The 15,171-nt window shown below is 45.5% G+C and overlaps 1 protein-coding gene across 1 annotated transcript in view; it reads left to right on the top strand.

The window, feature by feature from the left end:
• Positions 1-15,171, top strand: part of SLC2A9 (solute carrier family 2 member 9) — a 210,231-nt gene that overhangs the window by 42,029 nt on the left and 153,031 nt on the right. Inside the window, 1 exon segment of the mRNA XM_089911655.1 lies at positions 4,277-4,437. Within this exon segment, the coding sequence (XP_089767781.1) occupies positions 4,277-4,437 (161 nt within the window).

Raw genomic sequence — 15,171 nt, 5'->3', positions numbered from 1 at the left:
CTGCAGATACTTCTGTTGTCCAGCTTCCCCAAATTGAAATAAGAAGTCTCTGCAGAGACTCCCAAAGCAGCACCTAGCAGCATGTGATATGAAAGCTGCCTCTTTTCCCGCCAGGCTCCTGAATGACTGGAAAGGAAAAGAGAACATCTCCTCCTAAACAGCGTCCTTTTAGTTTCTGTTCATTAACTCAGGAAACTGGTCATTGCTGCGGGCGTGGGAATAAAAGGCTCTCTAGAGCAGGTATCAGCAAGACTGCTCCCAATGAAGCTGTAGTTGCTTGAATCCGTGCGGGATTGCAGTAGGGACCAAGTGACATCCAAGAATGAACTTCAACGCATGGGGCTCTGCTGATTATTGGGCAGGAGGCCTGGGAGGTCCTGGATACTCACTCCAGATTCTCTGGAGGGTCTGGACCCTGTAAGTAGCCCTCGGGGCATCCTGTACCCACCTGCCTACCTGTGGCTCCTCTACCCCTCTGGCTTAGCGCTAACCATGCTGTTTCTCGCCCTATTGTATGCTCCTTGAGGGGTGTCCTCCTTACACTCTCCGGGACCTGACAGGGCATCTAGCCCATAACAAGGGCCTAACCAATACTGATCTTTAAGTCAATAAATGTCCTGTTGGATTTAGCTGCCCTGTTTTCACACCTTTGTCATGAAATGGGTTGTCACCGGTAGGTTGCTGTGTTCAGCCTCTGAAGCCAGGCAGATTTTGCATAAATCCTCCTCTACCACTTACTGGCCCCGTGGCTGTGGGTAAGTTACCTTACTCTTGGCTCCCTCCTCTGTAAACGGGGTGTCTACTGCTAGGGTTGTGAGGATGAAATGGGATTATTTATGTGTTTTGGTAGAGTTTCAGGAGTTGGACGCAACAACAACGTTTGTCTGATTGAAGCTAAAAAAGACGTTGTTGAAAAAATAGTGAGCGGCTCCCAAGATTGGTGGGAGGACTGGCGAGCCAGGCCTGAAAGCTCTGCAGCCGGATCCCAGAGCTGGTCCTGGGGGGGGTGCCCTGTGGCCATCACTGCCGCTCCTGCACAGCTAGCAAAGGACACTGCCTCCGCTGCTGCCCCAAACCCAATCCTCCTGGCAGGCCCTTGCTGCCAAAGAGTTCTCAGTCCCGCTTCTTGGCCTCCCGCGCTTCATGCAAAGCCAGGCCTCTGATTGGCCAAACCTTAGTCACATGACCACTCCCTAGCTTCAGGGGATGCCGGGAAGAGCATGTGCCTGACAATTTCAACCTCTAGTGATGAGCAGGCTCTGTTTCCCGCAGGGCTCAGAAAAGGAAGCAAGTTCTCCCAAATTAGAAGGGGACTTCTGATGCTGGGCAGCCAGAAGGATGACAGATGGCCACTGGAGTACTTGAAAACTAAGGTTCAATGTTCATGTCCAGGCACTGACAGGGAGCACAGTACCCACTCAGAGAAGCTGGGTGTGGCAACTTGATGAGGGTCCCCGATGGTGGGCTGTTATGGGAGCCCCAGGGAGAGGGATGATGGCTTGGGCTGGGTTCAGTGACGAAAGAAGTGAGAAGTATTTTGAAGGTAAGGCAGTGTATTAATTTGCAACGGAGGCCAAAACAAAGTACCGCAGACTTGGGGGCTTAAACACCAGGAATTTATTCTCTCACTGTCCTGGAGTCTAGAAGTCCAAGATCGAGGTTTCAGCAGGGTCAGTTCCTTCTAAGACCTGTGAAAGAAGGACTGTTCCAGGCCTCTCTCCTTGGCTTGTAGATGGCCATCTTCTCCTTGTGTCTCTTCACATCTTCTTCCCTCTATGCACGTCTCTGTGTCCAAACGTATCATTTTTATAAGTACATTTTAACTTGATTACCTCTGTAAGACCCTATCTCCAAACAGGTCACCTTCTGAGGTGCTGGAGGCTAGGACTTCAACATATGAATTGTTGGGGGTGATTCAACCCATAACAGACAGAGATGGGTCCAGATGGCTTAGCTGAGTGGTGTGGATCAAGGGCCAGAGTTAAGGATGCAGTTATGACTTTTAGCTGAGCAATTGGAGAACGGTGTACTATTTAATAAGGTGAGGAGGGGAAGATAAAGAAATGGAATTCGGGACCAGAGATCCAGCTCATGGTTCCCATCCCACTCTCCAACGATTGGCTTATTAGTTGGCCTGTGCCCCAACCAGGGTGGACAAGATTTAAAGAGAGGTTTACTAGAAGCTTCTAGGAAAGTTCTTCTTAGCATCAAGAGGTCTCTGAGAGGTCAGGAGTACTCTCTCTAGTCAAACATGAATGGGAAAGCATGTGGTCTAGTCAAACATGAATGGGAAAGCTTCTCTTTGTAGTTTTATAATCTCTGTATAATTCCCCCAAATCCTTTTAATTTTGCATACTTTTGAAAGTTAGGTATGGAATCACATTGTATGCATTCTTTTGTTTCTGGCTTCTTTCATTCAATCTTATTTTTTGTGAGACTTTATTTTGCGTGTTTGCACGTAGCTATAATTCATTCATGCTTGTGGCTGTAGTGTTTCATATTATAACTATTCCACAATCTGTTTATCTCTTCTGCTGTCAGTGGGCATCTGGATTGTTTTCTGTGTGGGATTGTTATAAGCAATGCTACCATGGATGTTTGGATAGATGTATCCTAGGGCAGATGGGAAAGAGGAGGGTTGTGGTTTTTTTTTTTCCAGTTATGAGACTGCCAGGTTTTTTTGTTTTGTTTTGTTTTGGTTTTTACCATTTTTTAAAGTATAATTTACTATGTTGTCCTAGTGTCAGGTGTATAGCAAAGTGATTCAGTTATGCATACATATATATATATATTCTTCTTCAGATTCTTTTCCATTATAGGTTATTACAAGACACTGAGTATAGTTCCCTGTGCTATACAGTAGGTCCTTGTTGTTTATCTATTTTATATATAGTATTGTGTAAATGTTAATCCCAAGCTCCTAATTTATCTCTCCCACTCTCCCCAATATCCCCTTCGGTAACTAAGGGGAATTTTCTAGAAATGGATTTGCTGGGTTGTAGGTTAGGATCATCTTCAACTTTCTAGATAACGCCAAACTGTTTTCCAAGATGACTGTACAAATTAAACTCCCACCATCAATGTACGAAAGTACACACTGCTGGTCACTCCTTACTCTTACCAGACCTGTTAACCGACCTGGGGATTGTGTGAGCTCCACACAAGTACTGGGCACTGCTCCAGGTTCTCATATGACCTTCACAACAGCCCTGAGACATCAGTGTCATCTTTCCCATCTTGCAGATGAAGAAGCCAAGGTCCAGCATTGGTTTAAATCATTAGCAAATCATGGTGCTGGGATTCAAGCCCAGGTCTGTGTGACCGGACCCTATGCTTCTTCTGCCACGTCATACTCCGTACATACTTATTGGAGAAGTCTGTGGGTCCTTATTGGGCAGCTATGGGTAGCTATGAGCATCTTGAGCATGGAACTCTCTTGGGGAGTGTAGTGCTGTGACCTCAGTCTTTGGTGCACATCAGAATCACTCAGTCCCATCCCAAACCCACTGAATCAGGATTGACAGCAGTGGGGGTCTAATAAGTGTGAAGTGGGCATCTCATTGTGGTTGTAATTTGCTTTTCCCTTTTCACTAATGATGTTGAGCATCATGTCATTAGCTTCCTGATCATTTGAAATTTTTTTTTTTTTTTTGGAGTCTGTTCAAGTTTTTCACTCATTTCTGATTGGGTTGTCTTCTTATTGACTTATTAGAACTCTTTACATATTGTGACTACAATTCCTTTGTAGTTATATGGGTTGCAAATATGTTAGCTTAGTCTGTGGCTTGTCTTTTCATTTTTCATGATGTTTTCTAAAGAGCACAGCACTTTAATTTTGATGAAATCCAAACGAGCATTTTGTTTTTCTTTTATGGTTAGTGTTTTTGTGTGTCTTGAATCTTTACCTATCTAGGTGGTAAATATTTTCTCTTATGTTAAGTACGTACATTTTAAACACATTTCTGAGGTGATTCGGCTGTGCGGTTCCCTTAAGTTCAGAGTCAGATCTGAGTTTGACTCCCAGATTTGCCACTTAGCTTAGCAAGTCACCTTGTCTCTCTGAGCCTCAGTTTCCCTATCTGCAAAAGGATGTAAATATAGGGCCCATCCACAAAATGTGTTAGAAGGATTCAACGAAATAAAGCTCAAAGAGAGCTTAGCAAAGTGCCTGGCATGAAGACAATGCTCCATAAAAGCTGTTTTGTTTATAAACTGGCTGGCTTCGAGGACAGCAGAATGGGACGGAGGAATAACATGGTTTGTTGTTTGTTTTCAGTACATCAAGACCTTTTACAATGAGTCGTGGGAGAGAAGGCATGGACATCGGATAGACCTGGATACTCTGACTCTGCTCTGGTCTGTGACCGTGTCCATATTCGCCATTGGTGGACTTGTGGGGACATTCCTGGTGAAGTTGATCGGAAAGGTTCTTGGGAGGTCAGTGGGGGCCATCTCTGTTTGGGGATCCCTTCTGTAATGTTCATAAATATGTCTGTATCAGAGTCAGGATCCCAGCAGGCAACAGAGTTCCATTCAGTCCAACTGGAGAAATTTTAACGCCAGAAGGGCAAGGAGCGGAAATAGGGTACCGGAGGCCAAGGAGAGGTGAATCCATGGGTGATGGGCTGACAGGCAGCCGCTGAGATTGTAGAGGCACCAGGCTATGTCAGAACCCTACTGTCCAAACAGGGAGGAGCTAGGAAGAAATACCCTGGCTCCTTTCTCCTCCTGCCCTCCAGTCTGCTGCTGGTACCTCTCATTGGTCAAACCCAAGTGGAAGCCTGAAAACTCAGGAGTCTTGTTGGTGCGGTTCAGCAGGACCAGCTCCCAGGGCACAGAGCAGAGCGGGGAGAGAGGGGAGGGATCCATTTACAGGAGCAAATGGAGAAGAGTCAGCACAGTGTCTTAGAGATGGTTCCACATAAGTCCCGATAGATCTGCTTTTTAAAAATCAGCTGTTTAGACAGTCTTCCGTCGTATGACTGGATGATAACTTATTTAACCAGTTCCCTACTGAGAGACACTCAGGTGGTTTCAGATCCTTTCCATTACAAACAGGGCTGCAGCGAGTATCAATTTCGTGTTGAAATTCCCAATCCTCGCCCCCTCTACTCAGATCCAGTTTACCTCTGAGCTTCATTCCTCATTTATTTTTTATGTGAGGCCTTCTCTCGTATAAGATTGCGTTATCAATAAATTCCCCCAAAACATTTTCCCTACGTCCTTTCTCATGGCAGCTTCCTGGGGGACACTGAGGTGTTAATGGAAAGAGTAGTCTCTAGAGCAATCGTGTGTGAACTTGAATCATGAGTCTTCTACATCCTGGCTGTGTGGGCTTGGCCAAGTCACTTAATGTATTTGAACCTCAGTTCCGTCATCTATAGAATGGAGTCAGTAGTTGCTACCCTGCAGGGGATGCTCTAAGGGCTAAAGAAAAGTAATGGAGGGGGAATGGCCCATTAACAATAGCTCAATAAAGAGAAGCTATTATTATCTACCATATTATTTACTCATCATCACCTTGACACCCATACACAGTAGGGACTCCACAAATCTCCATATTGCACTGACCTGAATTAGCAAAGAGATTCGTCAGACCCCAGGAAATCCCCCCCGGCCTTGGGGCTTCAAAAACAGTGTTAATAATGGTGCTGCCCACTCCTTTACACTCAGCCTCACATCCCCAAATTAGAACCGATGACGTTCAGAGCAGCCTTTCCATAGGCTGGGGCAGGAGGCCATCTGAAAACATGTGATGCTCATAAAGGCCTGTGGTACCCCAGTGAGGTAGAGGAGGTGCCAACATTCTCTGTGTCCCCAAGGGCACTTCCAGGGCAGTAGCTAATGAGAACTCAGTACACAGGAGGTACAACGGTCGTGGAGTAGAGTCAGGGCTGCCGTTTTCTGAGGTCCCTCAATGTTTCAGGCACTCACACACACCCTCTTGTTTAATTCATTCGATTTCGTGGGGTCTATCGATGGGGAATGGGAACTGAGCAAGGTCAGAGCATCTGGCCAAACTCAGCCAGTTCACACAGTGCCGGAGCTCAGGTAGGAACCAACACACGTCGGCCACGCACCATGATCTTTCCACTTGCCAAGGAGATCATAGTGTCCTGCTGGCACTGGTCTTGGAACATCCTTGACTATTTGACAATGGATAAGTGACCAGCTGGCCCCCAGACTGGCACCACTGGCCAGGGTCTCCAAGGCACTGTTGCTAAGCCTGTGGCCCCAAGTCCTCTTGCCTATTCCAGTAGATGGAGTCACCCCTGGCCCCAGACACTATTGCCTGTGACACATACCTACATTATATCTGGCCGTGGGCACTTATGCCCCAAGCCTGCCCCAGAAGAAAGCTCTGAAGCCAAGCAGCTGGTACAGGAAAAGGAACACTGGAATCGGATGTCGTGGACCAGCAAGTCCTGACTCCCCAACTTGCCAAGTGTGTGACATGGGACTTTGCCACCTCTCACCTCTCAGCCAGCACTTTTCCTGCATGTGAAATGAAGGTGATCAAGGTGGCTTTACCATACTCAATAACATGGCGGCAAAACAAAACAGAGGGAAAACAAAAGAGAAAATGTATTTGAAAAGCACTATATTTCTAAGTGATGGAGGAGTCCTAGGATGAAGAGAGAGATTGATCAAAGGGCTTTGGTTGTCATACCCAAGCAGCTGCCAGTTCCTTTTTTCATCATTATGAGTGTAAAAGTTGAATTGAGCCTCAGCTTGAATAGTAACTCTGTAGGGGAGAAAAGGAGCAAAAATTAAAGAAGTTGGCTACCATGTATTCACCTCCAGCTATAGACCAGTCCTTGACATATGGTACATCATTTACTTCTTACAACTCTCTGTATTATTGTAAACCAGAGGCCCTGAGTGGCCCAGCAACTTGCCCATGGTGACAAAGAATGCGGTTGACCTGATTCAGACACAGGTCTGTTAGACCACAAGGCTGCACACTTCCCATCATGTGGTGTGGATGGAAACTGCATCCTGATGCCTCGTTTTTTGTCTCTGATGGTGGCTGTCCCAGAGGAAGAGGAGGCTGGCTCAATGTCTAAGGCTAGGATGGGATCCAAAGAAAGGGGCCCAGATGGGTGACTTGGAGGGAAGTTTGGGTGGAGCTGGGGGTCCTTGGAGTCAGGTGGTCCTGGTCACCAGCAGGTCCAGCAATGGGATTGATCCTGGCTGAAGCATATGGCTCATCTGTGATTTTGGAGAGGAATGAGGACAGGGGAGCATAAGGGACCTGAAACCGTCTCTGGAGCTGAGCCATCCCCGTTATGTGATCTCAGGGATGAAGGTTCCTTGTCTCCTGGAGTCTCTAGCTTGGAAAATTCTGAGCCAAAAATAAATCTGATTGAGTCCCCGCCCCTCATTTGGGGTCATCTATCCTCTGCTTACCCGGCTTCAGTGACAGAACCCTCCTCCCTCGTGAGACTGGATGGTGACCATGTGGGTGCACAGACCCTGGCTACAGGCCTGGCTGTAGACCTGGGCTCTGATGCTCACAGCTCGTGGGGCCCTGGATGAGTTCCTTGAACTCTCTGGGCTTCACTTAGTTCACAGTAAAGTGAAGATAAAGTCATAGCCACATTGGAGGACGGTAGTGAACGTTAAGTGGGATGACGGATGTAGAGCATTCATCTCAGCCACTGACGTAGAGCCAGCATCCAACTTAGGTTCACTAGCATCTTCGTCCTCCCGTCGTCCTCATCATCAGTGCTTCCTGCGAGTTGTCGGTCCATCACCTGACGGAGCCAATGATGCAAGTGTCCCTTCAGTTGCACTCACATTGGCCTCTTTCACATATCATTGGAACTAGTTCTTCCCTCCAGATTGGCGCAGAGAAAATACGTGGGAACCCATAGGGAAACTCACATGGACTTTGAAATCAGATCCTCAGTCAGATTCTCCAGCAAGCCATGGTTTGTCCCTTCTTTTTTTTTTTAACATCTTTATTGGAGTATAATTGCTTTACAATGGTGTGTTAGTTTCTGCTCTATAACAAAGTGAATCAGTTATACATATACATATGTCCCCATATCTCTTCCCTCTTGCGTCTCCCTCCTTCCCACCCTCCCTATCCCACCCCTCTAGGTGGTCACAAAGCACCGAGCTGATCTCCCTGTGCTACGCGGCTGCTTCCCACTAGCTATCTATTTTACGTTTGGTAGTGTATATATGTCCATGCCACTCTCTCACTTTATCCCAGCTTACCCTTCCCCCTCCCCATATCCTCAAGTCCATTCTCTAATAGGTCTGTGTCTTTATTCCCGTCTTGCCCTAGGTTCTTCATGACCAGTTTTCTTTTTTTTTAGATCCCATATATATGTGTTAGCATAGAGAATTTGTATTTCTCTTTCTGACTTACTTGACTTTGACAGATTCTAGGTCCATCCACCTCACTACAAATAACTCAATTTCATTTCTTTTTATGGCTGAGTAATATTCCATTGTATATATGTGCCACATCTTCTTTATCCATTCATCTGTTGATGGACACTTAGGTTGCTTCCATGTCCTGGCTATTGTAAACAGAGCTGCAATGATCATTTTGGTACATGACTCTTTTTGAAGTATGGTTTTCTCAAGGTATATGCCCAGTAGTGAGATTGCTGGGTCATATGGTAGTTCTATTTTTAGTTTTTTAAGGAACGTCCATACTGTTCTCCATAGTGGCTGTATGAATTTACATTCCCACCAACAGTGCAAGAGGTTCCCTTTTCTCCACACCCTCTCCAGCATTTATTCTTTGTAGATTTTTTGATGATGGCCATTCTGACCGCTGTGAGATGATATCTCATTGTAGTTTTGATCTGCATTTCTCTAATGATTAATGATGTTGAGCATTCTTTCATATGTTTGCTGGCAATCTGTATATCTTCTTTGGAGAAATGTCTATTTAGGTCTTCTGCCCATTTTTGGATTGGGTTGTTTGTTTTTTTGATATTGAGCTGCACGAGCTGCTTGTACATTTTGGAGATTAATCCTTTGTCAGTTGCTTCATTTGCAAATATTTTTTCCCATTCTGAGGGTTGTCTTTTTGTCTTGTTTATGGTTTTCTTTGCTGTGCAAAAGCTTTTAAGTTTCATTAGGTCTCATTTGTTTATTTTTGTTTTTATTTCCATTTCTCTAGGAGGTGGGCCAAAAAGGATCTTGCTGTGATTTATGTCATGGAGTGTTCTGCCTATGTTTTCCTTTAAGAGTTTTATAGTGTCTGGCCTTACATTTAGGTCTTTAATTTATTTTGAGTTTATTTTTGTGTATGGTGTTAAGGAGTATTCTAATTTCACTCTTTTACATGTAGCTGTCCAGTGTTCCCAGCACCACTTATTGAAGAGGCTGTCTTTTCTCCATTGTATATTCTTGTCTCCTTTGTCAAAGAGAAGGTGACCATATGTGCATGGGTTTACTCTGGGCTTTCTATCCTGTTAAAGCATAACATAGTGGAAGGCAGCTCTCACACTTTCCTTGAGCCTTCTCTTGTCTAGGCTAAATGTCCCCAGTCCCTCTGGCCATTTCTTAAGGATATGGGCTTCAATCTCCTCATTATCCCATTGCTCTTCCTTGAATTTGACCTCTTCTGCCAAGAGCTGATGATCTGAGCTGCACTGGGGAGATTCTTCACCACTGGAGAAACTCAAAACAGTGAAGCCGTTGTCCGCAGTGGGATTCCCAGGGGGGCGCTGGAGTTCTGCTCTCAGAAACGGCATGGTGCTGGCCCCCTTTGTTCTGCTGCATGTCATGCCTGGGAAAAATATGGAAACACAATTGATTAAAATCCCCTTCTCTGAACCTGAGTGAGTCAGCTTTGTGAATTATCTGCAAATAAGGTTTCTATCCTCACTGGGACAGTGTCATGCTGGGGGTTATTGTGGGAAGGAATATATTAATATGATGAACTTGCTTAGAGAGTGTGCAGCCCAATCTGCAAATGTTTCAAATCAGACTTGAATGTGATTTTAACATCCCCTGCATAGCACAAAATACATCGTCACATCTAGTGCAGGAGCTCGGACCAAAGCCCTGGGAGTCATCATTGGCTCCTCTCTGTCTCTCCACCTCTATCCAATTCATCAGTATTTGGGGTTCTGAACCCCAATTTCCAACATGTGTGGCGGGGAGAGAGTTCCCACACACCATCAAGCAATTCTCTGGACACCAGCTGGGTGTCCTATAATTCACCTCCATTCTGACACCATCTACCTAGAGATGGCATCAGATTACAAGACTGAGGGCTCAGTCCTACAAGACTGCCCCCTCCACCAGTTCATCTGCCAGTCACAAGCCCAGGTTGTCACCTGTGTTTCTGACCAACTGGCTATAGGTTAGAGGTTCCAACGACCCCCTGCCTCGGGTTTCAGGTTAAGGGCTCAGTCTCACAAGACTGCCCCCACCCCAACTTCAGATGCTAATTGCAAGTCCAGGTGGTCTGCTGTGCTTCTGACCCAATGGCTATAAGTCAGAGGTTCCAATGACCCCCCTCTTCCAGTTTGATTAATTTGCTAGAGCAGCTCACAGAGCCCAGAGAAACATTTTCCTTAGTAGATCACTGGTTTATTATGGAAGGATATAATTCAGGAACCGCCAGGCGGAAAAGACACGTAGGGCAAGGTATGGGGAAAGGGCACGGAGCTTCCATGCTCTCTCTGAGTGTACCACTCTCTCCAAATCTGTACATGTTCATCAACCTGGAAGCTCTTCAAACTCTGTTCTTTTGTGTTTTTATGGAAGCTTTATTACATAGGCACAGTTGCTCAGGTCATTGGCCATTGGTGATTGAACTCAATCTCCAGCCCCTCTCCTGTCTCTGGAGGTTGGGGACGGCATTGAAAGTCTCAACCTTCTGATCACATGGTTGACTCCACTGGCAACAATCCCCCACCCTTAACTCATTTCCAAAAGTCACCTCATTGACATAAACCCAGTTGTGGTGAAAAGGGGCTTGTTTTGAATAACAGGATATCTATTTCATCTTTATGGCTCTGAAGCAATTTCAGGAACTGAGTACAAGAGACTAAATATTATAACAAAAGATGCCCTCATTGCTCTTATCACTTGGGAATTTCCACAGGTTTCAGGAACTGTGAGCTGGAAACCAGGGACAAAGATTGTGTATATTTTTGTTGTTATATATCACAATCAACAAATTCCACCAGCTCAGTCTTCAAAACATGCCAAGATCTGGCACTCCCTCCACCGCTACTGGCTCACTTCCTCCACTGCTACCATCCCGGTGCAAATTCCTATTAGCACTTGCCTGATCTATTGCAATATTCCCAGTTGGTCTCCCTGCTCCCACACTTACCCCTACAGCCCAGGGTTGACACAGAAGGCTAAGTGGTCAGGCCATGACACTTCTCTCCTTAGAATCTTCTAGTGGTTGCCTGTCTCACTCAGGGTAGAAACCCAAGCTCTCTTGGTGGCATACAAACCCCTTATGAGCTCTCTGCCACTCCCCTCCACCTTCACCTTCTACTGCTTGCTCTCTGGTTCTTCGATGCTTCTAGCCATGCTGGCCTCACTGATGTTCCTGAAATAGCCCACGTCTGGCTCTTCTCTGCCAGGATTGCTGTACCCCAGTGTCCATATGGCTCACGTCTGCTCTTTCTTCAAATCACACACTGCACTGTCTTTAAGTCTGTGGTCAGGTGTTACCTTCTTGGGGAAGCCCTCCCTGGCCACTCTGTGTAAAAGTACACTCCCTTCCCTGCTTTCGTTTTCTGTACAGCATTTATCACCATCTGATATGCTACATATGTTTTATTTTTACTTGTTTATCAAGAAGAGCATAAAAGCAGGGACTTGGCCATGTTCATGGCTATGTGCCAGAACCTAGAATGATACTCAGCACCCAGTGTACCCTCAAACATGTGTTGAGTGAATGAATGCCGGTTGAATGAATAAATGATTGTTGAAAGACGAATGGCTGTGAATAAATGTGGCAGCCACCATTGTGAGCAGCCTTAGTATCCTGGTTCCTGGAATGCCAAATCTCCCATTTAATAGCACGTGACCTTGGCCAAGTACTTAACTTCTAGATCTGTTTCTTTATGTGAGAAATAGGGTAACAAGATTACTTGACTTCTAGGGTCTTCAGTGAGTATAAAACACTTAAAACAATTCCTGGCACCTCATAAGAACTCCGTGAATGTTAGCTATCACCATGGGTTTATTTTATTTCTTTTTAAATTAATTGAAGCTCTAAATATGTTCCAGGTGCCATCCTAAGCACTTTACATAAATCATTCTCATAGAAGCCTTACAAGATAGACATTATTATACCCATTTTACAGGGGGGTAAATCAAGGCTGAGAGAGAGTAAGAAACATGCCCAGAGTTGTTCAATTAGTATGTGGCTGGGCTGTCCAAGCAGGAACATTATTGGACATGGATTCGGGTGAACAGCAGCTCTCCAGCCCATAGACGTAGAAGCTAAAGTGAGATTCAGGGCAGATCAGAGCTGGGCCACGTGGGGTAAGTTGGGGTCCACATGACTTGGCTCCTAGATTCATTCCCTTCATTTATGCAGCAAATATATCTGGGACACTTGCATATGCCGGGATCTGGTGTAGTTGCTGGGGCTACAGTGGCAAGACAAAGTCGCTGACCCCATAGCACTTACATTCTAGTAGGGGAAGATAGACAACTAGCATAAAGCAAATAAATACAGAGGATAATTTTCTACAGTGTTGGGACTGTGAAGAAAATAGAACAGAGTGAGAGGATGGAGGGGGATGAGCTCTGCATTTGGGGGAAGCAGCCATGTCAAAGAGTGTCAGGAGGTTGCATTTGAGTTGAGACTTTAGTGAGATAAGACTCATGCAATGAATAGAGGGGCACCAAGGATGAGGGCGATGAGTTAGGAAGGAGCCTGGCACACCTGAGGGACCGTGGGAAGGCTCATGAGCGTGAAGGTGAGAGTATGAGATGATGTGGCAAAAGCCATCTCATGCAGGGCTTTATAGGCCCTGGTGAAGAGTTTATTCTAAGTGCAGTGGGAAGCCACTAGCAGGTTTTAAGTAAGAAAAAGTACGTCAGTGTGTGCTATGAGAGGATAACTTTGGCTACTCTGTGGACCCTGAACTCCAGCAGGACAAGAGTGTGTGTGAGCCTATTGCAGTTTTATGAGTGTAGGATGATGGTGGTCTGGACCACTGCTATATTGTGGGGCTGTAAATGGGAGAAGTGGTTTGATTTGGGATATATCTTGGAAGTAGTATAGATAGGACTCAGTGATGGATTGTATCTGGGTCATGAAGAAAATAAAAGATGTAAGTAGTATTCCCAGATATTTGCCTAAGCCACTAGGAAGGTAGTGGCTTTTTTTTATGAAAAAGTCTATGGGAAGAGGGATTTAGCATGCATTTTGGAGCAGGGAGGGATTTAGTAGTGGGAATTCAATAATTCTATTTTAAATATGCTTGGTTTGAGATACCTACTAAATATGCTAGTGGAAGTGTCCAGGAGGCAGTTGGATATGTAAGTCTAGAGTTGAGAGGAGAGTCTGCATCCAGAGATACAGTTGGGAATTGTCATCGTTTAGAGGGATGAACTGGATGGGATCACCCAGGGAGGGAGTATAGAGAGAGGTGAGACTAGGAGAGAGATGAGCCGGAGCTCTGGGCACCCCAACTTTCAAGGCTCAGGGAGGTGAGGATAAACCAGCCTAGAGACTGAGAAGGTGAGGCTGGTGGGCAGAAAAATGGGAGAGGGTGCAATCCCAGATATCCAGAGAAGATTGTGTTTCAAGAAAGAGGGTGTGGTCAACCACATCAAATGCTGCTGAGATGTTGTACCAGGGGAAGGTGGAGAATTGGTAGTTGTTTGTCAAGGTAGAGGTTGTTGATGACCTTCACAAAGGCAATCTCCATAGAGTGGTAGAAATGATCTAATCAGAGTGTGGGTGAGGAAAGACTAGAAGATGAGCAGACAACATTCATGAAGGAGTTTCACTCTAAAAGAGAGCCAAGACAAGGAGCAGAGGGATGAGGACCAAGAGAGACAATATTTAGATGTGTTTATATGGGGATGATTGAGTAGAGAGGGAACAAATCCTTCACTGGGGTAGGGATGCACAATGACACTGGTAGACCTTACATCACTGGGGCAGTTTCATCCAATGCAGGTAGGTGGGTGAATTTGGTGGTGGGGGAGGAAGTAGTCCTTACCTCCTCCTCTGTGAACTGATGATTTCGTTAACACTGATAACTACAAGTGTTAAAGACGAAATGAGATGAAATAATTTACATAAGAGCCATGCTCTTTCTTAGTACTATACTAAAGGCATCATACTGAGTCTGCACCAAGGATGAAAATTCTCTAGAGGGGGACCCAAGAATCTCATATTTGTATGTGCTATTGGTAAATCTGATGTGCAACCAGACTGGAGAACCACTAAATAATGCTAGCATTATTTTTATGGATATCATTAATATCATCCTAGTATCAAATGTCCAGTTTAACTGAAGTAAGGCAGTGGACAAAGTGTCTGGGGCTAGGAATAGAGGTATGATTCCTAATCAAGCCCTTTATTTCTCATTGTCTACAGATTATAGAACGTATTGTTTTGTCCAACATCCGAGAACCCTCCAAATCTGGCCACAGCATCCCCCTCCTGCCTCTCCTCCCTCAACAATCTCTTCCTCCAAATCTGGCCACAGCATCCCCCTCCTGCCTCTCCTCCCTCAACAATCTCTTCACAAACTTACCTTACACTAGCCTCTACAGCAACAGGGGTTTATCCTATGTGGCCTCAAGGCGGGAACTGAGACCCAGAGGTGGAGCTACAGGGAGAATATTTGGGCATGTTGTAGAAATTTTTTTTTTTTTTTTTAACAGACAAGCTACTACCACCCATGAGATGGAAGGTCCAAAAGGGAGAAGCAGCATTCCTGGGTTTAAAAGTCAGGGCCACACTTTAGTGAGCAGGTTGCTGGGACTACAGAGAGACGGCTAGGGCAGAGAAGAAGACACAGAGCTGCTGGAATGGATCACAGAGAGCGGGAAATACCCTGCTTCTCCCCTTTCCCGCCCTCTAGATGGACATCAGGCCTCTCATTGGCCAATCCTCCCAGGAAGCCAGAAGCAAGGGAGCCTGGGAAAGGTAGTTCCCCCTGAAACAGAGTCGGGCAGAGAAAGAAGGGAGCTGAGCACAAACGG

The sequence above is a fragment of the Delphinapterus leucas genome, chromosome 5 (genome assembly GCF_059928025.1).
Source record: "Delphinapterus leucas isolate spDelLeu-1000000601 "Yukka" chromosome 5, BTC_Dleu_Yukka2, whole genome shotgun sequence".
In the NCBI taxonomy this organism is placed as follows: Eukaryota; Metazoa; Chordata; class Mammalia; order Artiodactyla; family Monodontidae; genus Delphinapterus; species Delphinapterus leucas.
This window is presented reverse-complemented; position numbering and strand designations above follow the sequence as displayed.